This window comes from Hypanus sabinus, chromosome 24 (assembly GCF_030144855.1).
Source record: "Hypanus sabinus isolate sHypSab1 chromosome 24, sHypSab1.hap1, whole genome shotgun sequence".
NCBI lineage: Eukaryota > Metazoa > Chordata > Chondrichthyes > Myliobatiformes > Dasyatidae > Hypanus > Hypanus sabinus.
Window position 1 is genome coordinate 10,634,220 of NC_082729.1, and position 26,716 is coordinate 10,660,935.

The 26,716-nt window shown below is 43.8% G+C and overlaps 2 protein-coding genes across 2 annotated transcripts in view; one reads left to right on the forward strand and one right to left on the reverse strand.

The window, feature by feature from the left end:
- dnajc8 (DnaJ (Hsp40) homolog, subfamily C, member 8) overlaps positions 1-6,930 on the reverse strand; it is a 66,650-nt gene extending 59,720 nt beyond the window's left edge. The window contains exon 1 of the mRNA XM_059949257.1: positions 6,776-6,930. Within this exon, the coding sequence (XP_059805240.1) occupies positions 6,776-6,865 (90 nt within the window). The 5' untranslated portion in view covers positions 6,866-6,930. The remainder of the gene's footprint in view (positions 1-6,775) is intronic.
- An 11,286-nt stretch (positions 6,931-18,216) lies between these two features.
- LOC132380453 (ATPase inhibitor, mitochondrial-like) lies at positions 18,217-24,018 on the forward strand. The gene is made up of 3 exons (XM_059949258.1): positions 18,217-18,376; positions 18,666-18,778; positions 23,800-24,018. Exons 1-3 carry the CDS (start codon positions 18,305-18,307, stop codon positions 23,951-23,953), a joined length of 339 nt encoding a protein of 112 aa, XP_059805241.1. The 5' UTR covers positions 18,217-18,304; the 3' UTR covers positions 23,954-24,018.
- The last annotated feature ends 2,698 nt before the right edge of the window (positions 24,019-26,716 follow it).

A 26,716-nucleotide genomic window follows, 5' to 3' on the forward strand; every position in this document is an offset into this window, starting at 1 on the left:
GGGTACGCAAACAACTATACCCTCCGTACTTCAGTAACTCAGCAGGGAGATTGTCAATGCCAGGGGACTTGTTGTTCTTAAGGGAATGGACAGCTGACAGAAGCTCCTGGAAGGTTGGTGGTAGACTGAGGTCATGGATAGGAGGAAGTTCAGGCAGTTCGTCCAGGATGGTGGGGGGGGGTCTGCTTCAGAATCCTGATTAAGCAGGGTGCTCAGCCCGCCTCAGCAGAATGGTATTCTGATTCTTCAGAAGTGTTTGGACATCTGCTGTTTTCAGGGGAGTAACGCATCGATTTATTGGACCGTAGATGGTTTTGACAGCATGGTAAAAATTATGCATGTCATTATTATTGACAAAGGACTGGATTCCATGTGTCTTTTCAGTCCACCACTCATTTTGTATGGCCCGTATTGCCTTTTGCACTTTCCTCCGAGCTGCCTGCCAATGCTGCCTGATGCTGATGAATGAAGGATTATCTAAAGTTGCCTGGTGTGCTCTGTGCATGTCCTTAAGCAAGTTGTGGATGGTATCTTGGTGGTTCCTGTTCTTATGGCCAGTGGATTGGGCTGCCGCCTCATAGAGCTAAAGCTGATATAGGTCCATTGTTGTTCCATGGTATTTTCTGAACTTAGACAAGGTTCCAGCTCCCTTAGTTTCTTGGTTAGGATGCATCAAAACTCACCTCTTGCTTCTGTGTTTCTCAGGCGGTTGCAACTTAGCTGCTTTTTATTGGGTTTTTGCAGCCGCAAGGGGGGGACGCAAATGGCATCAGGCTACTTACTCTTTGCTCTGAGCATAACCTTAGATATACACACACACACACACACACATATAAAATGCATATACATGTGTGCGTGTATGTATAATATAAACACACACACACACACAATTTTTTTACTGTAATTCACAGCTTTTTCTATGTATTGCATTGTACTGCTGCCAAAAAGACAACAAATTTCATGATATGTGCCAATGATCTTAAACTTGCTTCTGATAATTTCTTGAGATTTTCTGGCATCACATTAAAAAAATCCTAGAAACAAGCAAGCAAAACAATGAATAAACTCTTCTCAAGCTTCTAGCTGGCTACAGGTCTCTACTATAACTGACATTTCAATGACAAACTCTGCTACCTTCTTCAGGGATGATGCCTGGGCAATTTTAGTCTAGTGGTATCTGTAGCAAAACAACCTTCACATTCACGTTTGCATTACATGCTCTGCATGTATCAACAATAACACGCATATATTTGGAAGGACAAGATCTGCCATCACTTGGATAGTCAATGCCTGATCAACAATTGTAAGCATGGTTTTGTGCATGGAAGGTCATATCTTTGAAAGTTAATTGAAAAGGTAATTAGGGTATAAATGAAAGTCAGTGAGTGGAAATTGTCTGTTTGGACTTTATTTATTTATTGAGATACAGCGTGGAATAGGCCATTCTAGCTCCTTCACGCAGCAATTCCCTGATTTAACCTGAGCCTAATCCAGACAGAATTTACAATGACTAATTGATCTCCCAACCAGTGCGGGAGGAAACCGGAGCACCTGGAGGAAATGAACATGGTCACGGGGTAAACGCACAAATTCCTTACAGGCAGCAGCAGGAATTGAACCTGGGTCACTGGTATTGTAAAGCATTGTGCTAACCACTACGCTAACCACACTGTAGGTAAGGCCATTCACAAGGTGCCACGTGACAGACTGAACTCAAAGATCAGGTCGCATGGGATTCAAAGGGAGCTGTCGAGGTGGATTCAGAATTCGCTGACAGGAAGCAGAAAATACTGAGTGAAACTCACTTCTCCAACTGGAGACCTATGAGTTGTGCGATGCCCCAGGTGTCAGTATTGGAACCTGTTATTCATTATTTATGTAAGTGATTAGAATATGAATGTTTATGATAGGATTAGCAAGTTTGCTGATGATAATAATTTAGGGTGTCTTCTTGACAGCGAAGCAGGATGCAATGCATTGCAAAGAGATCTTGAGCAGTCAGGGAGATGGGCTGAGATAGGGCAAATGGACTTTAACTTACACAAGTGTGAGGTGATATATTTCAAGACAAGTCAAATCAAGATTATTGTCATTTAACTATATATGTGTATACTGTCAAATGAGACAACGTTTCTCCAGACCAGGCTGTACTCTGTACATATAACACACAATAAATAAGAAAAGTAAGTCTAAAATCTACAGGTAAAGTACACATAAAGTGCATAAATTAAATATTATAAGGCACAGGACTGGTAACACTTTGAATACAATGCAGCAGGAAGTTCAGAAGCCTCATGGTCTGAAGGAAGAAACTGTATCCCATTCTGACCATTCTTGTTTTATACATTTAGATGTTCTAACCAGGCTAGGACCAATAAAGTAAATGGCAGGCCACTGACAAATGTTGGGGAACAGAAGGACCCAAGAGTCCAGCTGCTCAGAATACTGACAGCAGCTGCACAAGTCGAGAGGGTGGTGAAGAAGACTTTCAGCATGCTGGCCTTTCTTTATCAGTCAGGTCAGTGAATCTTGAAGTAGGGATATTATGTCTCAATTACATAAGTCGCTGAGGATGCCAGAATTGGAGCACTTTGTACAGTTTTGGTCGCAATCTCGTAGGAAAGGCATTGTCAAGCTGGAGAGGGCGCAGAAGAGATTTACATGGATGCCACCTGGACAAGAGGACCGGAGTTACAGGGAGAAGTTGGCCACACTGGTTCTTTAATCCTCGGAGCACAGGAAAATGAGGGTGACCTCACCAAAGTTTATAAAATCATGAGAGCTATGGATAAGGTGGACAGTCATAGTTTGCCCCAAGGTTTGGGGAGTTCAAGACTGTAGGATGTAGTTACAAGAGGGGAGAGATTTTTAAAGAGACATGAGAAGTGATTTCTTCACACAGAAACCACTGAATACCCAGAATGATATGCCAGAGCAAGCGGTCAAGGTGGATACAACATTTAAGAGATATTTAAATAGAAGGGAGCTTGGCGTTGTGGACCAAATGTAGGTAATTAAGAATTTATGACTCCAACAATAAAATACATAATGTACCGCAGAGATTGATGGGAATGGTTGCGGGGGGGGGGGGGGGGGGGGGTCAACAATTCCAAGAATGTAAACTAAAAAATAATTGTGCCTTCTTCACTGTTTCATGCTGTACCTCACAAATTACAACACTTTTAACAGACTGCCAAACCCATCTTCTGAATTTCCTACAGGTATAAACTGTATATAAAAACGTTGCCTATTCGCTGTACCCCATTTGACCACAGGATGGGCGTGCATGTGCAATAACCCTAAACACAGTAACAAAATGTGGCTCTAGGACATCACGTGCACCAGAAATCTGCAAGCCATGACGTGTGGGGCCTTAAGAGTTATAGAAAAGTACAGCACAGAAACAGGCCCTTTGGCCCATCGAGCCTGTGCTGAACCATTTAAACTGCCTACTCCCATTGACCTGCTCTGGGACCATAGCCCTATTATCCATGTATCTATCCAAACTTCTTAAATATTGAAATCTGCTTACATGCATCACTTGCGCTGGCAGCTCATTCCACACCCTCACCACCTCCAAATGAAGACTTAGGTTACATTTTTTTTGGTGAATGCATGTTTTTTTGTAATCATAATTATATGTGCTGTGTGCGACTGCTGGTACTGTGTTTTGTACCTTGGCTCCAGAGGACTGCTGTTTTGTTTGGCTATATATGTGTGTGTGTGTGTGTGTGTGTGTGTGTATGGTTAAATGACAATTACACTTGAAAGCTGTCAGACTTCTGTGGGTGTATTCTAAGTGAACTGGGCAATTTCACACACAAGTAAAATTTTGCTAGTTTTATATTGCAACTGTCTTAATGGGATGAAAATAGATGCAATCTGATCCTCTCATCTGCCAGTTCTGTTACAAATCTGATATGTCACCAAAGACACTTTCAAATTTCTACAGATTTCTACATGGAGAGTATTCTAACTGGTTGTATCGACGTCTGGCATGTGGGGGGGGGGGCACAGGAATTGAAAAAAGCTGCCAATTTAGTAAGCTCCATCGTGGGTACTAGCTTCTATACTATCCAGGAGTGGTTCCTCAAAAAGGCAGTGTCCATCATTAAGGACCCCCACCACCAGGTCATGCCCTCTTTTCATTGCTGCCATCAGGAAGGAGGTACAAAAGCCTGAAGACACACCTCAAAGATTCAGAAACAGCTTCTTTCTTTCCCTCTGCCATCTGATTTCTGAATGGATATTGAACCCATGAACAAGATTACCAGAATTAGAATCATGGATGTCTGTGAAGAGTAAGAATTTCAGGTCATACACTGTATAAATTCTCTGATGTCAAATGTGAAGGATTTTGTGAATACTAGGAATGTGACACGGAATAAATAGTTTCAAGTTTTTATTATTGCGGGTGGGTTCACGGACAGCTGTAAGAATTTGAGGTGTGTTGCAACCAACACCAACTGCACAGCCTGCTGAAACTACAGCAGATATTTATTGACATGTGGAGCTTTCAGACAACTGAAGAGTCTTCAATAAGTTGAGATCATGATGGATTACTTGTTTTCACTTTGTAAAGATGCTTCACCATACTTTAAAAGGCGAAGGTTATAGATTCAAACCCAAATGATACAATCCAACTGAACCGTTACTGTCAAAGACCCACTTTCTTAATCAGCTCAGATAGATATGTTTTATTCAATGTACTAACACAATAGATAACATTATATTTCAAAATAACTATTGTTATTGAAAACTGCAGTCATCACAAAGTACTCCATAAATCCTTCGCTACACAGTTCACGGTATGCCTCTGTTTTGCCTTATAAACATCCCATTGCAAACAAGAACAATACCTAATGCCTGCCCCATATCTCAACCAAAAACCACCCACATATCAGCAATAAATCCTTAACACTGTAACCTTGAACGAAGTGCCACACAGCATAGGAACAAGCCCACAATGCTGTGCCAAACTAATTAAACTAGTAATTAAAAGCTCAAAACATGAGGAAATCTGCAGATGCTGGAAATCTAGAGAAACATAGGACAAAGTGCTGAAAGAACTCAGCAGGTCAGGCAGAATATAATGGGATAGAATAAATAGTCAACGTTTCAAACCGAGACCCTTCTTCACGACTAAGAAGGAAAGGGGGTCAGAGTAAGAAGCTGGGGGGAGGGGAGGGGAGGGGAGAGGAAGAACCAGGTGGCAGGTGATTGGTGAAACCAGGAGAGGGGGAGGGATGAAGTAAAGAGCTGGGAAGTTGATTGGTGAAAGAGATAAACAGCTGGAGAGGGGGGAATCTAATAGGAAAGGTTAGAAGACCATGGAAGAAAGGGAAGGGGGAGAGGCACCAGAGGGAGCTGATGGGCAGGTAAAGAGACAAGGCGAGAGAGAGAAATAGGAATGAGTAATGGTAAACAAGTGGGGATGGATGGGGGGGGGGGGAAGGGAGGCAATTACCAGGTTCAAGAAATCAATGTCCATCAAGTTGAAGGCTATCCAGACTGATTATAAGGTGTTGTTCCCCTTATAAGGGCTGGATAGGGACTGCTCCCACTAACCAATCCCCGGGCCAATGAAGATTGAGGGGAGAACTGACGTATATAAAATCATGAAGAGCATATAGGATGAAAGAATCTAGTTCCCCCAAACTGAACACCCCACCCCAAGGAAGGGTTGCTAAAAACATGAGGACATAGGTATAAAATCATGAGAGACTGAAAAGGGACATCAAGAGGGCAGTTACTTTATGCAAAGGATGGTGTACATTTGGAATTATGGTTGAGGTGGTCATATCAGTAAGATTTAAAAATCTTCCAGATTAAGTACATGGATAGAAGGTCAAACGGCCATAGGCCAAACATGTGCAGATAGGGCCATTTCCCTGCAGAATTGGGCCAAGAGGGATTGTTTCTGTACTGTGTGACTCCGAGACTGCAGATACTGGAACATGGAGAAACAATGTGTTGGAGGAAATCAGCATCAGCATTTGAGGAGAGACAGGAACTGCTGAAATACTGCAACAGGACACTAAAAAATCAACATCCAGGGCAGTGGGGGCGGGTGGGGGGGGCACCACCAACCAGTCATAAGACCACAAGACCTTAAGATATAGGAGCAGAATTAGGCTTTCTGGCCCATCCAGTCAGCACTACCATTCCATGACGACTGATACATTTTCCCTCTTAGCGTTAATCTCCTGCATTCTCCCCATAACTCTTCATGCCCTGACTAATCAACAATTTATCAAGCTCTCACTTAAATATACCCAGTGATCAGACCTCCACTGTCACCTGTGGCAACAAATTCTACAAACTTACCACTCTCTGGTTAAAGAAATTCATCCTTATCTCTGTGCTAAAGGACATATTTCTAACCTGAGGCTCTAATCAAGAGTCAGGGCAGGTGGAGAGGGAGTACCCACAGCCCAATCAGGTGTCAGGGTGGTGCCTAATGACTAATCTGTGGTCAGGACAGGTGAGGGGTCACCCACTGACCAGTTAAGGGTCAGGCTGTCTGGGGGCGGGGGAGTGGGCACCCACCGACCAATCAGAAGTCAGGGCGACTGGGGCAGCACCCACAGACCAATCAGAAGTCAGGGCGGCTGGGGGACAGCACCCACCGACCAATCACAGGCCCCAGGCGAAGGCATGGCCTGAACTGTACAGGCCACGGCTGCACTTTCCCCCCTAAATACCTGTCCTGTCTCTGGCGAAGGTTGCCATTCGAATTACATCCCCTCCACGGCCGCAGACCCGCCGTCTTTACCTCAGTGAGGAACACCTTGAAAGCCTCCTCTCCGCTGGATTCCGTCGCGGGCGCTGATCTACCCGCCGGTGTTCCACTACACGCCGCCATTTTGCCTCCTCCTCCTCCACCGCCCAGCCCGCTCCTGGAGGGCCACGTGACCCACGCAGCCGACCTTTGAACCGGCGCACGGCGGCGTTTGATTGACAGTCAAGTGCAGGTCGCCGGTAAAACCGGAGCGATGAGGTTGCCGGAATTCCCAATTATTTCGCTTCTTTTCACTCAACAATCCACCGACAACGAACGAGAGAAGCGGACGCCAGGCTCCGAGGAACTCAAGCAATTGTAATATGAGTTGAGGGGCAGACTGGACACAATGGGCCGAAGGGTCGGGCTCTCGGTTGCTACGATGACTGCGAGGCTCCTCAACATTCAAAAATAATCTCTAATGTTTCCCTACCGATATCTCGGACCTTTGTTTTGCAGCCCACGATTTATCGCACAGATGGAAATCAGAATCAGGTTTAAAATCACCGGCATATGTACTTTGCGGCTTCAGTACAATGTAGTACATAATAACAGAAAAATACTGTGAATTACAGTAAATGTGTGTATGTATACATACATATATATATAAATAAGAGAGAGAGAGAGGGTTTTAAGTACAGAGCCGCAAAAATAAAAATGATGGATGCTGCCTTTTTTGAAGCATCGCTCTTTGAAGATGTCCTGGACATTAGGGAGGCCAGTGCCCATGAGCTGACTTAAGCTTAAAACTCTCTGCAGCTTATTTTCAGCCTGTACAGTAACACCCCCACCCTCATACCAGACGGTGATGCAGCCAGTTAGAATGCTCTCCGCAGTACATCTGTAGAAATTTGCAATGGTCTTTCGTGACATACCAAATCTCAAACTCGTAATGAAATCTCACCGCTGTTGTGGCGTGCCTTCTTTACAACTGCATCAATACGTTAGACCGGGTTAGATCCTAAGAGATATTGACACCCAGGAACTTGAAATTGCTCACCGTCTCCACTTCTGATCTCCCTATGAAGACTGGTGTGTGTTCCCTCATCTTACCCTTTCTGAAGTCCATGATCAGGTCTTTGGTCTTACTGACATTGAGTGCATGGTTATTGTTGTGACACCACTCAACTAGTTGATATACCTTGCTCCAGTACCAAGTCACTTGCAGCTGAAGCTTCTAACTTTTCTCAACATAACAGAATAAAGAAAAATCTCTTCATCAGAGCCCTCATCTGAAGATTGTGCTCCAGAGTGTTTACTTTCCAGTTAGTGGAAATGTATCACAGCATAGTATCCAGTCGGTTTTTTCAGTACTTTATTGAAATTTCTCACTCGTCTAAATGTTGTCATTCTAATTCCCCAATCATAATTGTCATTTCGCTCTCCTGAGACTGCAACCCTAAATGTTCAAATTTCAGTTATTACCAAAGTATGTATACATTTTACAACCTTGAGATTCATCTCCTTACAGACAGCCACAATAGTAGAAGCCATAGATAAAAAGTGTGCAGAGAATCGTGCAGGCAATAAAAATAAGCAAATAGCATTCAGAATGAAAAGGAGACATAGAATAGTACAGCAACATTACAGGCCCTTTGGCCCACAAACCCTGCCTCCCATATAACCCCCCCACCTTAAATTCCTCCATATACCTCTCTAGTAGTCTCTTAAACTTCACTAGTGTATCTGCCTCCACCACTGACTCAGGCAGTGCATTCCACGCACCAACCACTCTCTGAGTGAAAAACCTTCCTCTAATATCCCCCTTGAACTTCCCTCCCTTTACCTTAAAGCCACGTCCTCTTGTACTGAGCAGTGGTGCCCTGGGGAAGAGGCGCTGGCTGTCCACTCTATCTATTCCTCTTAATATCTTGTACAACTCTATCATGTCTCCTCTTGTCCTCCTTCTCTCCAAAGAGTAAAGCCCTAGCTCCCTTAATCTCTGATCATAATCCATACTCTCTAAACCAGGCAGCAAAGACACAAAGCCCAGAGCAAACCCCACAGTCTCAGTTCAGCACATGGTGGAGTGCACATCGTGGAGCCCGGAGCAGCGAGCAGAACTGCCCAATGTTTGCCCCTGGTCCCAACACCCTGCCTTTTCAATCCATCTGACCTGGCGTTCGACTCTTCCTCTGGGAGATATTAAAAGTAAATGGCTGAAAGCCAAACCGTTGTCAGTTTTAGGTCAATGTGGTGACCAGTGCTATCATGCTTGCTGCTGTGTGCTGGGGCAGCAGGCTGAGGGTAGCAGACACCAACAGAATCAACAAACTCATTCGTAAGGCCAGTGATGTTGTGGGTTGGAACTGGACTCCCTGACGGTGGTGTCTGAAAAGAGGATGCTGTCCAAGTTGCATGCCATCTTGGACAATGTCTCCCATCCACTCCATAATGTACTGGTTAGGCACAGGAGTACGTTCAGCCAGAGACTCATTCCACCGAGATGCAACACCGAGCGTCATAGGAAGTTATTCCTACCTGTGGCCATCAAACTTTACAACTCCTCCCTCGGAGTGTCAGACACCCTGAGCCAATAGGCTGGTCCTGGACTTACTTCCAATTGGAATAATTTACTTATTATTTAATTACTTATGGGTTTTATATTGCTATATTTCTACACTATTCTTGGTTGGTGTGACTAACGAAACCCAATTTCCCTCGGGATCAATAAAGTATGTCTGTCTGTCAAAAACTGGAAACCTAGTCTGTTAGACATTAAGTTCACAATAATATCTAGTACCTGTACCTATATGTCACCCTGAGATTCATTTTCTTGCGGGCATTTACAAACATAGTGGGCATGCTATCTTGGTGCCAGAATGCGTGATGATACAGTACTTGCAGACTGCCCCCAGCACATCCTTGGGTGTGCTGGTTGTTGATGCAAGCGGAGCATTTTGCTGTATGTTTTGATGTACATACATGTGAGTCGGAATAACTTTGAAGAAAAGTCTCCATCAGCAACTTTGTGCCCTCTGGAGCTGTCTTTCAGGAGTTTGCACCTTCTCTCTGGCCAATCCGGTTCTTTCCTTTATTTGCTATGTTAATTCATCATCATCATCATCATGTGCCATGTCATGTGCCGTGACCATGATTGCTCTTGGCAAATTTTTCTACAGAAGCGGCTTGTCTTTGCCTTCGTCTGGGCATTGTCTTTACAAGAGGGGTGACCCCAGCCATTATCAATACTCTTCAGAGATTGTCTGTCCCACCCACTGTCACGTGCAAATGGCTACTTGGAGAGCTGAGTGTCCGATAGGGACCAAAGCTGGGCAAGCTGTCCCAGACTGGACACGACAAGCCCCTTCACCAGAGATGCTATCCCTCCCTGGACACCCCATACACCATCTGCATCTCTACTGCCCAGTTACTTACATAGACATTGTTCTTTTCCAATATTTTTATTAATTTACATATAAGAATACAGAGTACAGGAAAAAAATATATATATCAAACAGGAGGTAATCTGCAGATGCTGGAAATTGATAGACACAGTACACAGGATGATCTGATAGAAATAGAATGCAGGATAAACTGTAACAGAGATGTGATCCTGCACATGTGAAGAATCTGTTCCTCATGTCTTTTAAATGTCTCGTCTTTGATTTTCAATCTATGCCAGCACACCTTCCCTGGGAAAAAGACTGCACTTGCCTTCAATTTAATCAACTTTTGCCGAACAACTTAATTCTGTGCAACACACACACGAAATACCAGGCAGCATCATCTATGGAGAAGAGTAAACAGTCGACATTTCAGGCCAGTCTCGGGAGAACTAGAAAGATAGGGACGTCAGAGTAAGACAGGCAGGTGAGAGGTGAAACCGGGAGAGGGGAGGGGTGAAGAAAAAGCTGGAAAATTGATAGGCGAAAGAGATAAAGGGCAGGAGAAGGGGGAATCTGATGGGAGAGGATAGTACAGCTTTGGGCCTGTACTCAGTGGAATTCGGGAGAACCTCATTAAAACCTATGGTATGTGGAAAGGACTGGGTGTAACAGACTGTAAGGTCTCACTGCTAATGTAATGGTTTCTCTGCAGCAGCAATGTTTGGATTATGACTAGAGATAATGGGTTTTCGAATGTGGAGGCTATCCAATGAGAGAAATGTTCTTTCTTGTGAGTCTGGAAGAGAGAATTTCGTGGTCTTTTGCCAGGGAGAGAAGACGCGAATGGAGAGAACTGGACGGAATGGACTTGGAGCGAGGGTCCAAAGGTCAGTGACAATCAGAGGAGGTCAATGGTGGACGACCGGCTTATCAGTGAGCTCCAACATTGCACATTAGACTGTTTCATGAGAATGGGCCCCATTTTCTTACATTGTTTTCTTTACTAACCATAAAGTCAAATTAAGAATTATAAAGCTCAATCGTTTAATCACATATTGTATACTGATTGTTATTTTGTGGTACTGATTTGTAACGGGACACATCGTGCAGCATCCACCCAAACGAGATTTCTTAAGTTTGGCTGGGCTGGGGACTATCACCCCCTATATTAAGCTGTTAGCCGAAGTGAGAGTTACATTAGGTAAGGTAGATGTGGAAATGATTTTTCCTATGGGAGGGCTGTCCAGAACTGAAGGACACAGCCTCAAAATTGAGGGGCGACTCTTAGAACAGAGGTCTAGAGAAGAGGTCTATCTTCTGAGCCAGAGAGTAATGAATCAATGGAATGCTCTACCACAGACAGTTGAGGAAGCCAAAATTGTGGGTACATTTAAACTGAAAATTGATAGTTTCCTGATTGTCAGGGCATCAAAGGTTATGGTGAGAAGGCTGATGTATGGGGTTGAGTAGGATCCAGGATCAGCCATGATGAAATGGCAGAGCAGATTCGAAGGGTGGAATGTCCTAATTTTGCTCCCATGTCTTAAGGTCTAAGATCATTGAACAAAGGGAAGGAAGAGGACCAGCAGAGGGAGGTGGTGGGCAGCTAAGGTGAGAGAGGAAAACAGGAATGGGGGCATAGTGAAGGAGAAAGGGAGGGAACAATTACCGTAAGTTGGAGAATTCGATGTTCATGCCATCAGGTTGGAGGCTACCCAAACAGAATATAAGGTGTTGCTGCTGCAACCTGACTATGGCCTCCTGTTATTGACTCTTCTGCCAATGGGAACAGGTTGTCCTGTTACTGCATCTAATGTCATCAGCTCTGCAGCGAGCCATAGAACGTTGGGCTTCTAGATTTCTCGAGCACTTGTATTTACTAATTGTCTTAACAAGAGTTGTTAAGCCCTGTGCTTTCTGTTTAATCTGGTCAAGTTAATTGTGACTGGCATGGGTGCCCCACATTCTATGATTATATAAAGAGGACCTTCATTCAGTGCCTCAGTGGAGGCATTCTGTCTTGGTGTGCACTTGCGGGACTGGAGCCAAGTGCGGAGGAATGTAAGGCTTTCTCTGTTTGGGGGGCGGGGCGGGGAGGTGTGTCACTGGCACCACCTCAACCCAAGAGTGACGGATGGCAGGTTCATGACTCGACCCTAAGAGCGGAGGAACAACAGATTCCTCGTGAAGAGGTGGAAACAAGAGATTAAACAATGGGATGCCTTCAGAGCCTCAGAGGAATGACTGTGCGACACTGTGAGACAAATCATTCTCTCCAACAAAATGCCTCCACTATTCCTCATCCCTGGAATCAACGCAATGTTCTGTGGCCTTGCCAAGCCCTTCACTGCAGAATATTATGTGGCCTGGAAGTTACAGCCCTCAAAATAGCAGCAAGTTGGTGATAGTTTTGGATGAAAACGTAAGGTTTTATTTTTAGTCAGGGTGAAAATAAAGAAATGATCATAACACTATTGCAGAGATTTCTTTCAATGACCAAGCTAACATTCCCCCAGCAATACTAAAATCAGACAATTCACGTCAAGATTGAAGAGACTATAGGGAACTTTAAATTGAGGGGTAGGGAGGTGAACAGAAAGGATGAATAGCTTTAATTGTCACTTGTCCAGGGTGTCCCAGAGCAGCTGCAGAAGATTCTCAAGAGGGAGGGTGAGCAGCCAGAGGGCATTGTGCACATTGGCACCAATGGCATCGGTAGAAAGGGGCAGTGAGTATAAGGAGTTATGAAAGAGGCAGAAGAGCAGGACCTCCAAGTGAAATGTTTTGTCTGCATCAATGATGATTGTGCTGGGGTAACCCAGAGCTTACTAACCCTAACCCATACTGTATGCAGTCATGGGGAGAAACATACAAACTCCTTACAGACAGCGCTGGGAATTCAATTCCCTATCCTATAGCTAGCGCTGTATTAGCAAAATACTGATGAGTTGACCTAGCCTCTTTCTGTTAGTCTACTCCAGGAATTCCCAACCCTTTTGATGCCATGGACCCCTGCCATTAACCAAGGGCTTTGTGGTTAGGAACCCCTGGTCTACTCAATGAACTTGCTTTCCATAAACTGAAACATTTTAGATACACAATTCCCTGTTCCTCCTTATAGAAACATAGAAAATAGGTGCAGGAGTAGGCTATTTGGCCCTTCGAGCCTGCACCGCCTTTCAGTATGATCATGGCTGATCATCCAACTCAGAACCCTGTACCTGCTTTCTCTCCATACCCCTGATCCCTTTAGCCACAAGGGCCTTAGGCCATATCTAACTTCTTCTTAAATATAGCCAATGAACCAGCCTCAACTCTTTCCTGTGGCAGAAAATTCCACAGATTCACCACTCTGTGTGAAGAAGTTTTTCCTCAACTCAGTCCTAAAAGTCTTCCCCTTTATCCTTAAACTGTGACCCCTCGTTCTGGACTCCCCGAACATCGGGAACAATCTTCCTGCATCTAGCCTGTCCAATCCCTTTAGAATTTTATACGTTTCAATAAGATCCCCTTTCAATCTTCTAAATTCCAGTGAGTATAAGCCCAGTGGATCCAGTCTTTCTTCATATGAAAGTCCTGCCATCCCAGGAATCAATCTGGTGAACCTTCTTTGTACTCCTTCTATGACAAAAATGGCTTTCCTCAGATTAGGGGACCAAAACTGCACACGATATTCTGGGTGTGGTCTCATCAAGGCCTTGTACAACTGCAGTAGAACCTCCCTGCTCCTGTACTCAAATCCTCTTGCTATGAATGCCAACATACCATTCGCCTTTTTCACTGCCTGCTGTACCTGCATGCCCACTTTCAATGACTGGTGTACAATGACACCCAGGTCTCGTTGCACCTCTCCTTTTCCTAATCGGCCACCATTCAGATAAAAATCTGTTTTCCTGTTCTTGTCACCAAAGTGGATAACCTCACATTTATCCACATTAAATTGCATCTGCCATTAATTTGCCCACTCACCTAACCTATCCAAGTCACCCTGCATCCTCTTAGCATCCTCCTCACAGCTAACACTGCCGCCCAGCTTCGTGGTAACATTTCAAAAAGAGATGATAAAACTGGAAGTCTCTTTTCTTTTGAATGCTTACAATATCTGTGCTTGCAGCAGTATTTTTAATGTTGGCAGTTAAACTGCAGTTCAAGTTAACTTCAAGTGCTTCATGGGAGATCCCCCAAAAAAATGTCCATTGGCTGTAAACATAGTGGATCGGCTGACCTGTCATTCCTGACCCAGAACTTCATGTCTGATATTCTGGCAATACTCGTCACGGCCACTTGATGGCACTGTGGGTGGATGGCACCGCAACACAACAGTTTTCAGAGACCCGGATTCTGAAAGTGACGAACTTCTTGAGCAACACACATAAAATGCTGAAGGAACTCAGCAGTTCAGGCATCATCTGTGGACGACAATAAACACTTGACGTTTTGGCCTCAGACTCTTCATCAGAACTGGAAAGGGTGGAGGCAGAAGCCAGAATAAGGCTACGTGTGGGAGAGAGGGAGGGCAAATCTAATACAAGAAGGCAAGAGATAGGTGAAAAGAGAGAGAGATTATTATTATTTGTCACAAATATGTCAAAACATTGCAGGGAAATGCATCGTTTGTATCAAATTAAATAAGCGAGGATTGTACTGGGCAGCCCACAAGCGGTGTTGCGCTTCTGGCGCCAACACAGCATGCCAACAACTCACCAGCCTTAACTGTACGTCTTTGGACTATGAGAGGTAACCAGAGCACCGGAGGAAACCCACGCGGTCACAGGGAGAACGTACAAACTCCTTACTGACAGTGGTGGGAACTGAACCCCAATCGTCGATAACTGGCCCTGTCCTTGCAAATTCTCCCCTTTTCTGAGTGTTGACATCATGGGTTTGAAAGGTGTCAAGCTCATTGAATATCCATAAGATAAAAGGTAAATGCAGACAATTGTGACGATCTTATATAGGAAACTTGGTTGGCAAGGACCGGATAGACAGAAAGGCCTCTTTCTGCACTGTATGGCTCTGTGAATTCATGCACGTGCAAGGGCTCTACATAGGAATCTTGCATAAAAATGTTTGCTAGGACAAAGCTTATGATCCAAAATATTTCTGGAGAGAAATAAAGAGGCCAAGACCCTTTATCAGGTAAGATGGCAATGTGTCAAATTGCAGCAGCTTTTATGGGATCAATAACAGGTGCTGTTCTCATGTGAACAAAGTCACCAGAGAGAAGTACTGGTAGCTATGAAGCAGTCTCTTTATTCAACAAAATGAGATACAGGAGGCATCAGATGGAGACCCTTTCAGAGGAAGGAGGTCTGCCTGACCCAATACCCAAAATTTTATATGCTAAAGATCAAAGAGCAATTCCATATTTACAATGCTTCCTTTGAACTACACACAACCTTCACAGCTCTTGTAGTGTTCTTGTGCAGTGTGTTGAAACTCTGACTAAACACCAAGTTAAACCGGAGCCAATGAAGACAGAGTCACAGTAAGATTAACCATTTACTGTTCACTCTTCCACATTAACGTATGGTGAAAACTGTTGATAAAATAATACAAAACATATACAGTGTCCATTTCCTTATTGACACCACATTTGCATCATAAATATTTGTAAAAATAAAATTATAAAGAATTGTATTACATTAAAGTCTCATTAAGGTACAACATATTGGCAGAATCTGCTTAAGCCATCAACAGCTTTAGGTAGACTCCAACACAATTTTTCCAGCAATGCTTTCAATGCCACAAGAAAATAAACCTCATCAACCATCATTTCTTTTAACAAAATCAGCATTAATATTTTTACTTCAACATATCAACTGTCATATGAACTTACAGCGTTGCTTCTATGATGTTTCTTTGTGGGTAGAAATGGAGCTTTTCGCGTTGGTCCTACACGTGCATTCTCCGAACTGGAACTTGCCCACAAGTCGCGGCAAAACCAGGGGTGACGTCATCACATGCCGCAATATATCATAGACAATGAATTTTACCATCATCAACCTCTGACTTTAACTAGAAATAGTTACAAATTATTTAAAGCGTAAATTTAATAAAGTTAAATAAATGCCTTAAGGGCAACACACCTCTTGCTTAGCACCCACACACTATGAACACCAAAAGACATTTTAATCAGCATTGTCTGGCCTTCCCATTAACTGTGATTCACGGCTTTTAGGGATCTGTTGTTCAGAATTGCATTTTAAATTTAATCTACAGTCCATATTCAGATCTGTAGGTTGGCGGTTGAGGTTATTTGCAATATGTCCTAACCTTCCCCCCCCCCCCAAACACTCTAACAGTGCTATTGTCCTATTTTAAACTATTTTTTATGATTGCAAGATCCTGGTAGGCAGTACTACCCCATCAGCGAGTTGCTCATTGGTGGAGAAATTGAAGGAGATGCTCCCCGTCCTGCTGCCTTCATACAGTCTAATAGAGAGTGACCGTCTTGGTCACTTCAACTGTGATTTCAAGACTCTTTTTGACATTGTGAATGTGGAAGTTTGATTCACTGATTTATTGGCAGATAGCAGGGGCGGAAGGCAGGGGAGTTGCATGGCTTCAGTCGTGTGGAGGACTGGGCCTCAAGCCGTGGTCTCACCTGTTTACAGCTGCCGGGAGAGATCCGGTGTGCTCCACCAGGGGCTGGGAGTGGCGTGTGGCATCCAGGCTGGAGTCGGTGCTGCCCCCCCAGTGTTCACTCAGCAGACGACATGCTGTATTGTGGCCAACTGTAGATTTCTGCAGCATTCATGGCTCGGTTCTGGACTTTTTTTTTTACGTGGCTGCATCTTGCTGATATCTTTAGGTGCTTGCTATCTTGCATGTGCTTTGTGCTGCATGTGACTATTGGTGCTGTATTTTGCACCTTGGCCCTGGAATAACGCTGTCTTGTTTGGCTGTACTCACAGCTGGTTGAATGACAATTAAACTTGAGTTGAAGGGTCTTGCCCTGAAATCTCACCTCTTTATTTCTCTATATAGATGCTGCCTGACCTGCTGAGTCGCTCTAGCAGTTTGTGTGTATTATTCTGGATGCCCGGCATCTGCAGAATCTTTTGTGTCTATGATGATCAAAAGTTTGATTAATATGGATACAAGAAATTGCAGATGCTGGAATCTGGAGCAGTCACCTCTCTGCTGGATGAACCCATCGCGTTGAACATCACCCGTGGGAGTACAAGGATTGAAACCTCAATTAAGATGGCCTGTTTAAGTGTGGACAGCTTTAAATGGGAAAGAGAGCCAGACAGATTTATGCGGATGCAACGCGGCATGTTTTTGGCATCTGCTCTGCACAAGACCACAAGCAACCCGCAGAGAGTTGTGGACACAGCCCAGCGTAACATGGGAACCACCCTCCCCTCCATGGACTCCGTGCAAGATATTCTCTCTTCTCCCCTCTTCCTTTGGGCAGAAAACACAAAAGCCCCATAAGGGTGTGCCACCAGGCTCAAGACCAGCTACTACCCCTCTGTTATAAGACTACAGAATGGTTCCCCAGCACAGTAAGATGGGTTTTTGATCTCACAATCTACCTTGCTACGATTTTGCCACCTTGCTGTCCAACTGCACTGCACTTTCTCTGTACCTGCTGCACTTTATTCTGCATTCTGCTGAGTTCTTCCAACTTTTTCTGCATTATGTTATTGTCTTACCTTGTACCACCTCATTGCACTGTGGTAAGTACTCTGATTGGTCATTATAAATTGTCATGTGATTAGGATAGGGTTAAATCAGGGCTGCGGGCTGGCATAGCTCAAAGGGCTAGCAGGGCCTGTTACTTGCATACAGGTATATATGGATAATAATAAATCAATAAATAATGAATTGATCTGCACGGACAAGGTGCAAGGCAAGTTTTTCACTGTAGTATGTAATTGTGACAATAATAAACCATATCCAATTCCAAGATTGGGAATCTTCTGCTGAAGATCCATGGGGATATTGCAGCTGATCGAGAAGCCAGAAAAGGTGGAAGGAACTATGATTAAATTCGAATATCAGGCGAAGGGGCGTGGTTTAATAAAGAGGGCGGGGCTTAACTGGGTCAGTCGGAGGGGCGGGGCCTGGACTGGCCAGACAGAATCTTCCGGCAAGCACTGCGCTCGGTCCGGTCCTGTCCTGTCCTGATTGGTGCGCCGGCGGTCACCTGACCCGACTCTCGGTCGCTGCAAGGGCATCAGTCATGGCGCGGTTGTTGCTATCGGGACGAATGGCGCTGGGCCGGCAGCTGCGGAACTACGGTGACAGCAGCCAGGTAACCGGGGGGATCCCAGGGCCTGGCTCAGCTGCCTCGTAGTACCGCAATCGTCAGGAGCACCCTGGCGTGGGAGAGGGTAAAGCGGCGTGAAGGCGAGGGTCGTTTGTGAGAGGACGGCACGGGCGGTGGGGATGGGTCAGGAGGGTCGGCCCGAAAGGGTGGGGCGGAGGGAGGTGCCGCGGAGGCAGCGGAATGTTTTTTGAGGGAGGAGGTGATTTAAAAAATCAAAGTGCAGTCAGAGGGGCGCGGACGCGTTTCCTTAATGTGTAATTGTGTTAATTTTTAGCTGGGAGAACTGGGTAAAGGAGCCGGCAAGGGTGGCGGTGGTGGAGGAAGCATTAGAGAAGCGGGAGGCGCTTTTGGTACCAGACAAGCTGCTTTGGAAGAGAAGTATTTCAAGTAAGTCTTTTGCAATCTTGTTCAGGGGCTCTTGTCTATATTTGGGCCCTCCTGACTGGTTGTTATGGTATAATTGAGTATTTAATGGTTAAGTTTTTAATTCGAGTAACAAATTAGGAGCCCTTGAATTGAAAGAAGCAATTACCTGAAATTTATAAGCTCCACAGCAGGTAATTTGGTTGTCCTTAAATGGCGTAAACATTGCTTGTAATAATCCTTGACTAAATCTGTATAGTCAATTTTGTTGTCATCCATCATTAAGGTCCCCAACACCTGGGACGTGCCTTCTTCTCACTGCTACCATCGGGAGGGAGTTACAGGAGCCTGAAGACACACACTCAGTGATTGATTCAGGAACAGCTCTTCCCCTCTGCCATCCGATTTCTGAATGGACATTGAACCCATGAACACTACCTCACTACTTTTTTTTTATTTTTGCAGTAATTTTAGCTATTCGATATATGTTCTTGCAGTAATTCAATTTTTTAGTTATGTGTTTATTGCATTGTCCTACTGCCACAAATATAACAAACTTTATGACATACGGCAGTGATATTAAACCTGATTCAGGTTCTTGGACTTGAAATGTGCAGGATTCTCTAAAGGTTAACTTGCAGGTTGAGTTGGTGGTAAAGGAAGCAAATGCAATGACAGCACCCATTTTCAGTGGACTAGAATATCAAAGCAAGAACATAATGCTGAGGCTTTAAGTGCACAGTGCAAAAATATAAAATTGCTATAAATTATAAAATAGTGCCAAATGAAAGAGTGTTCATGGACATTTGGTGGATGGGAAGAAGGTGTCTCTTGAGTCATCGAGCATGGCCTTTTATATTGATGGTCCAAAGTGGTTTTTGCATTCATTATACTGGTATCTGTGGGTAAAATGGAATCTGAAATGTTTTTCCCTAAAAGTAGGTGGTCTGGTATGTTTTCATGCAGTGAAACAAATTGTTGTAAGCCTGGCTGTTCACACTCGCTTTTTAAATTCTGTTTCTGGCACACAGTGCAGAATATGCCCTTTTGGCCCTTTGAGCCATGCTGCCTGGTTTAACCCTAATCACAGGGCAATTTACAGTGACCAATTAACCTATCAACAGGTACATCTTTGGACTGTGGGAGGAAACCAGAGTACCCGGAAGAAACCCACACAGTTATGGGGAGGACATACAAACTCATTACAGATTCCGTACTTTGAGAAAGGGAAAACTCTATTCTCACTGATCATTGAATGGTTTGGGCAATTACTAGTGTCCTTGGTCAACCTTCCTCTGCATCCCATCCAGCTTGGCTTTCCTTGCATTTAAAATTTTGAAAATCAGGATTTAACCTTATTGGGGCTGCCAACAGGGCAATCCTGACCTGGGTGGCTGAATTTATGGCTTTGTGTTTGTGGATGATACAAAGACAGGTGGAGGGGCAAGTAGCTGAGGAAGCAGGGAGTCTGCAGAAGGACTTAGAGAGGTTTGAAGAATGAGTAGAGCAGTGGCAGGTGGCATACAGTGTTGGGAAGAGTATGGTCAAAGTGCAGGATTCCCTAAAGGTTAACTCGTGTTGCGTCAGTAGTAAGAGAGGCAAGTGCAATGTGAGCATTCATTTCCAGAGGACTGGAAAATAAAAACAAGAATGCCAAGGCTTTAAGGCATTGGTCAGACCACATTTCGACTATTATAGGCAGTTCTTGGCCCCTTATCTAAGAACCGGTGTGCTAGTTTTGGAGAGGGTACAAGATGTCCTCGTGTTACAAGATTGATCTCAGGAATGATAGGGTTAATGTATGAGGAATGTTTAGGAGAATGAGGAGGACCTCATTGAAATCTATCTAACATTGAAAGGCCTAGAGAGAGTGGGTGAGGTCATGTTTGCAATATTGAGTGTCTAGGCCCAGAGGACGTCCCTTTGGAACATATGTGAGGAGGAATTTCTTTAGCCAGAGAGATGAATCTCCGGAATTCATTGCCCCAGACAGCTGTGGAGGCCAAGTCATTGGGTAGATTTAAAGTGGAGGTTAACAGGTAAGGGTGACAAAGCTTGTAGGAGAATAGAGTTGAGAGGGAAAATAAATCAGTCATGATTGAATGGTAGAGGAGACTCACTGGGCCAAATGGCCTAATTCTGCTCCTGTGTCTTATGATCTTGTTCTTGAATTCCTGGTGCCCTTTCCTTGTTCTGAGCATTTGCCATGCTATCCCACCCTTGTACTGAAACCAAGATGTATTTGCATTTTCTAATATCATAAATGTACTTATTTATTCTCAATTTATGCAATAAGTATGTTCCTTACTAATTTTATCTACATCCCTGTGGGTAATTTTAGCCTCAGTGTTAAACAATGCAGCAAATTTTTACCTCATTGAAATATTTTTCTTTTTGCTTAGTCACCACCTCCATTTTTTAATAATGTAATTTGAGTAATATTGCTGATGTACTGTCAGTTTAGCGATGATAGACGTAGAAAAATACAGCACAAAACAGGTCCTTCAGCCCATTTTGTCCACGCCTTTTCTCATCGAACTGCACCAGGGCCATAGTCCTCCTTACCCCTGTTATCCATGCACTTATCCAAACTTCTCAATCTCAGGTGCAAGCTGTCAGCTCATTCCACACTCCCACCACCCTTTGAGGAAGAAGTTTCCCGTCATGTTCTCCTTAAACCTTTCACCCTTAACCCATGACCTCTAGTTGTAGTCCTATTCAACCCCAGTGTAAAAATTACCCCTCATAATTTTGAATACCTCTGTAACCCCCCTCGCTGGGCTTGTTTGCAAACTTGGCTCGCTGGATCCTCTGCTAACAGTCATGTTACTCTGATGAGAAGACCTCCTTTTATAAATTATATATATCTCGGGTGGTTAGGAATTCGGATTCAACCAAACAGGAACTTCATGATCCAATTAAAGAAACCTCGATTTGAACATGCTGTATAAATACTGCCCATACATACACATCAATTGGCAAGAAATAACAGATTGTATATAGCATTGGATTATAAAGAAAGTGTATTTACTAATTTCAGCTAATATCGAACTGGCATTGGGAAAAAGAAAATGGGCATTAGGATGGGTATATTTCTTGTGCACTGCACTCACAGTCTGCCAGAAAGCCCCCACCACATTTTCAAACTCCTCTTGAAATCCATCTGTGTCTTTTCTATTGCCCTTCCTCTTTGGAGCCATTTATCCGCACGCACTACTGTTCATCACAAAACTTTCTCTGTGCCATTCTCTGGAATTTTCTCCAGATCTCACCATCCTGACTGGCTGACACAACATTCCTAAGTTGAACAGCAGGGCTCCTTATCTTTAGCCAAAACCAAGCAGAGCACACTGCTTTTGCAGAAATCTGCTAAAATGAAATACCTAAGGAATATGGTCTTAACTGATTCAATTTTTCCATATAATTCAAGTCCTCCAGACACAGCAACATCATTTTAGATCTTCTCTGTACTCGTTCAGCCTTACTGACATCTTTCCTGTAGGTAGGTGATCAAAACTGCACCAATACTCCAAATTAGGCCTCAGCAAAGTCTTGTACAACTTCAATCATCCTCATCACATTCTACAGGGGTTGTATTGAGAGTATCCTGAGCAGCTGCATCACTGTCTGGTTCGGAAATTACACCATCTCGGATCGCGAGACCCTGCAGCGGATAGTGAGGTCAGCTGAGAAGATCGGGGTCTCTCTTCCTGCCGTTACGGACATTTACACTACACGTTGCATCTGCAAAGCAAACAGCATTATGAAGGACCCCACATACCCCTCATGCAATCTCTTCTCCCTCCTGCCGTCTGGGAAAAGGCACCGAAGCATTCGGACTCTCACGACCAGACTGTAACAGTTTCTTCCCCCAAACCATCAGACTCCTCAATACCCAGAGACTGAACTGACACCAACTTACTGCCCTCTACTGTGCCGATTGCCTTGTTTATTATTTATTGTAATGCCTGCACTGTTTTGTGCACTTTATGCAGTCCTGGATAGGTCTGTAGTCTAGTGTAGTTTTTTTTGTTTTTTATGCAGTTTAGTCTAGCTTTTGTATTGTTTCATGTAACACATTGGTCCTAAAAAATGTTGTCTCGTTTTTTCTGTGTACTGTACCAGCAGTTGTGTTGGAAATGACGATAAACCATGACTTGCTTTCAATGTACCTGTATTCAATACATTGATATGATTATATATGTTATAAATGTATATACTTAAATGACAATAAGCTTGACTGGATTTATGAAGGCAAATGTGGCAAGAGGTTTATTTCTGACCCTATCTACCTGTGACACCACTTTCAATGAATTATGGACCTGAGTTTCCAGAGTTTGTTCTGCAGCACTCAGTGCCCTACCATCTTCCATGTTAACCCTGTGTAGATCGACTTTCCTACGGATTTGGTATAAAATCTGAAACAATAGGCAATATGTATGTGAAATCAGTTGAGCAGATTGGTTTTATGATGATCTCCGTTCCGGTGCGTTTCAGTGTTGAAGACATCCTCACGTGACCAAGGCTGACTTACTAGAACCATAGAACATTACAGCACAGAAACAGGCCCTTCGGCCCTTCTTGGCTGTGCCAAACCATTTTTCTGCCTAGTCCCACTGACCTGCACCTGGGCCATATCCCTCCAAACCCCTCTCATCCATGTACCTGTCCAAGTTTTTCTTAAATGTCAAAAGTGAGCCCGCATTCACAACTTCATCTGGCAGCTCATTCCACACTCCCACCACTCTCTGCGTGAAGAAGTCCCCCCGCATGTTCCCTTTGAACTTTTCACCCTTAACCCATGAGCTCTGGTTTTTTTTCTCCCCTGGCCTCAGTGGAAAAAGCCTGCTTGCATTCACTCTATCTATATCCATCATAATTTTATACACCTCTATCAAATCTCCCCTCATTCTCCTACGTTCCAGGGAATAAAGTCCTAACCTATTCAACCTTTCTCTGTAACGCAGTTTCTCAAGTCCCAGCAACATCCTTGTAAACCTTCTCTGCACTCTTTCAACCTTAACATCCTTCCTGTTATTTTTCAGGGAAAAGGAAAGAGAGCAAATTGAAACTCTGAGGAAGCATCATCTGGAGGAGATTCAACACCACGAACGAGAGATCCAGCGCTTGCAGGAAGAGGTTAAACGTCACAAGAGCAAGATCAAGAAACTGAGGATTAATAATGACATAGATGACTAGATATTCTAATATTGTTTGGTTATCCATTTATCAGTCGTGGGGGGGGGGGGGTCAATTAATCTTTACGTAATCATGTTCGGTTGTACCAAATACATTAATAAAGATACCATCTGAATAAATTGTACTTTGGGCATGTATAGAACACAAGCTTGCTGATTTAGTTCCCCCCTGTATATAAATTCAAAAGCCTTGATCACTGCAAATTCATAAATTGTTTTTTGAGATACAGAAAATGCCCCTCTGGTCCTTTGAGCCATACGGCCCAGCGATTTTCACCCCCCCTCCCCCACCGATTTATCTGAGCCTACTCACAGGACAATTTACAATGACCAATTGACCTACCAAACGGTACATCTTTAGACTGTGGAAGGAGACCCATGAGGTCAAGATGAAAATGTGCAAGCTGCTTCCAGGCAGTGGTGGGATGGGGATGTATATTTGATTTGTTGAACATGATTTGCATGCAGTAACAATTGCATTTCCTCTTTTCTGACTGCAAATTTATTTTGGCCTCAAGCAGGTTCTGGTTGGGGGAAAAAAACCCATCTGCAGTTCTCCATTTTCCATTCAACATCCCCTTAAATCTTTTTATTCAAGGGGATCTTTTCTAATATACCAGGTTTCACTAGTAAATATTGTTGCTCACCTGTGGGGAAGGCACCACGGTCTACCCTCTCTCATCCCCTCTGGTATGGATCATTATTAGTACTTATGGAATTAATGGCTGCTTAGTCCATGTGACTATGGGTATGGTCTTTGCTGTTAAAGACAATCAACTCCATCTGTGTGTGGTGCTGTTACAGTTATACACAACTGTACCAAAAGGTAAGCGGATGTATAGTTTTTCACATGGTTCAGTGGTTCCATTAATATCAGCATGTATGTAGTTTGCAACCTGAAATTCTTGCTCTTCACAGGTGTCCACAAAACAGAAGAAAATACTAAATGAATGAGTGAAGACTGTTAGAACTCAAAAGTCTACCCTCCTACACACAAGCAGCAAAGCATTAACTCTCACCCCTAACTTGGTCCAGCAGGAAGCACCACCCCTCATACAGCCAATAGCAAAGCCCCCGAAGAGACTTTGGTCGAGGTCCATCAAAAGCTACAGTCCATAACCCAGCACTTTGACATGTCTTGAGAGAGATGTATCACCCCTTCTACAGCGAGAGGGGAGACGAACAGCTCTCTGTTTCGATGTTACAGACTGCAGTGTTGCTTTTAGTGAGAGTTTCTCCGACTTGAGAATTGACCAAACTCTCACCTTCGAGAGAGGGAGAGCAATATTGGAAATGTACTGTGTGGTGTTAATTGGTGAATGACTGTTCAGGTTTAATTAATTTTGTTAATTACAATTATAGTGTTGGTAGTTTTGCAGGATTTACTCCTGAGACTTGATAGACTGTGGACATGTTGGTGAGGACACCAATGTTGAAGATCCACGTGCACTGATTTAAGGAAAGGGCAAATTTTGACCCAGTGATAAGACCATAAGTTATGGGAGCAGAATTAGGCCACTTGGCCCATTGGATCTGCTCCTCCATTTCATCACAGCTGATCCATTTCACTTCCAGCCCCAATCTCCTCCTTATGTCCCTTCACACCCTGACTAATCAAGAATATCAACCACTGCCTTCAATAAACCCAATGACCCACAGCCACCTATGGCAATAATTTCCACAGATTTGCCACTTTCTGACTGAAGAAATTCCTCTTCATCTTTTTAAATGGACGTCCCTCTTTTCTGAGGCCAAGTCCTCTAGTCTTGGACTCCCCACCATTCGAAACATGCTCTCTACATCCACTTTATCCAGGCCTTTCAATATTTAGTAGGTTTCAATGAGATCCCCCTTCATTCTCAATCTATGTGAGTCCAGATCCAGCAAACACCTCAAATGATGAGCCTTTCAATCCCTGAATCATCTTCGTGAACCTCCTTTGAACCCTTTCCAATGTCAGCACATCCTTTCTTAGATAGTTCAAGCCTGCTCAGAATACTCCAAGTGAGGCCTCACCAGTGCCTTACGAAGCTCAACATTACATCCCTTTATATTTCAGTCCTCTTGAAATTAATGCTAACATCGTACCTGCCTTCCTCACCACCGGCCCAATCTGCAAAGGAATCAGGAATCCTGCTCGAGTATTCCCAAGTCCCTTTGCACCTCAGATTTTTGCATTTTCTCTCCATTTAGAAAGTAGTCTACACTTTCATTTCTTCTCCCAAGGCACATGACCATATACTTCCCAGCACCGTGGTCAGGTTTTGATCCAAAACAGTGTGTAAAAGACAAACTGTGCAAATACAGAAAGGAAAATAATAAATAAACAATAAATATTGAGAGCAGGAGATGAAGAACATGTGCCCAAGTTGATGATAGCCTTTTAAAAACACCATGAACCATGATCATTTAAAGTCAAGTCATTTCGACCATAACTGCTGGTACAGTACATAGTAAAAATGAGATGTTTTTCAGGACTGTGGTGTTACATGATACAGTCCAAAAACCAGACTGAACTGCGTAAAAAAAAACAACAACAACAGAGAAAGCTACACTAGACCGCAGGACTACATAAAGTGCACAAAAACGGTGCAGGCATTACAATAAATAATAAGCAGGACAATAGGGCAAGGTGTCAGTCCAGGCTTCGGGTATTGAGGAGTCTGATAGCTTGGGGGAAGAAACTGTTACATAGTCTGGCCGTGAGAGACCGAATGCTTTGGAGCCTTTTCCCAGATGGCAGGAGGGAGAAGAGATTGTATGA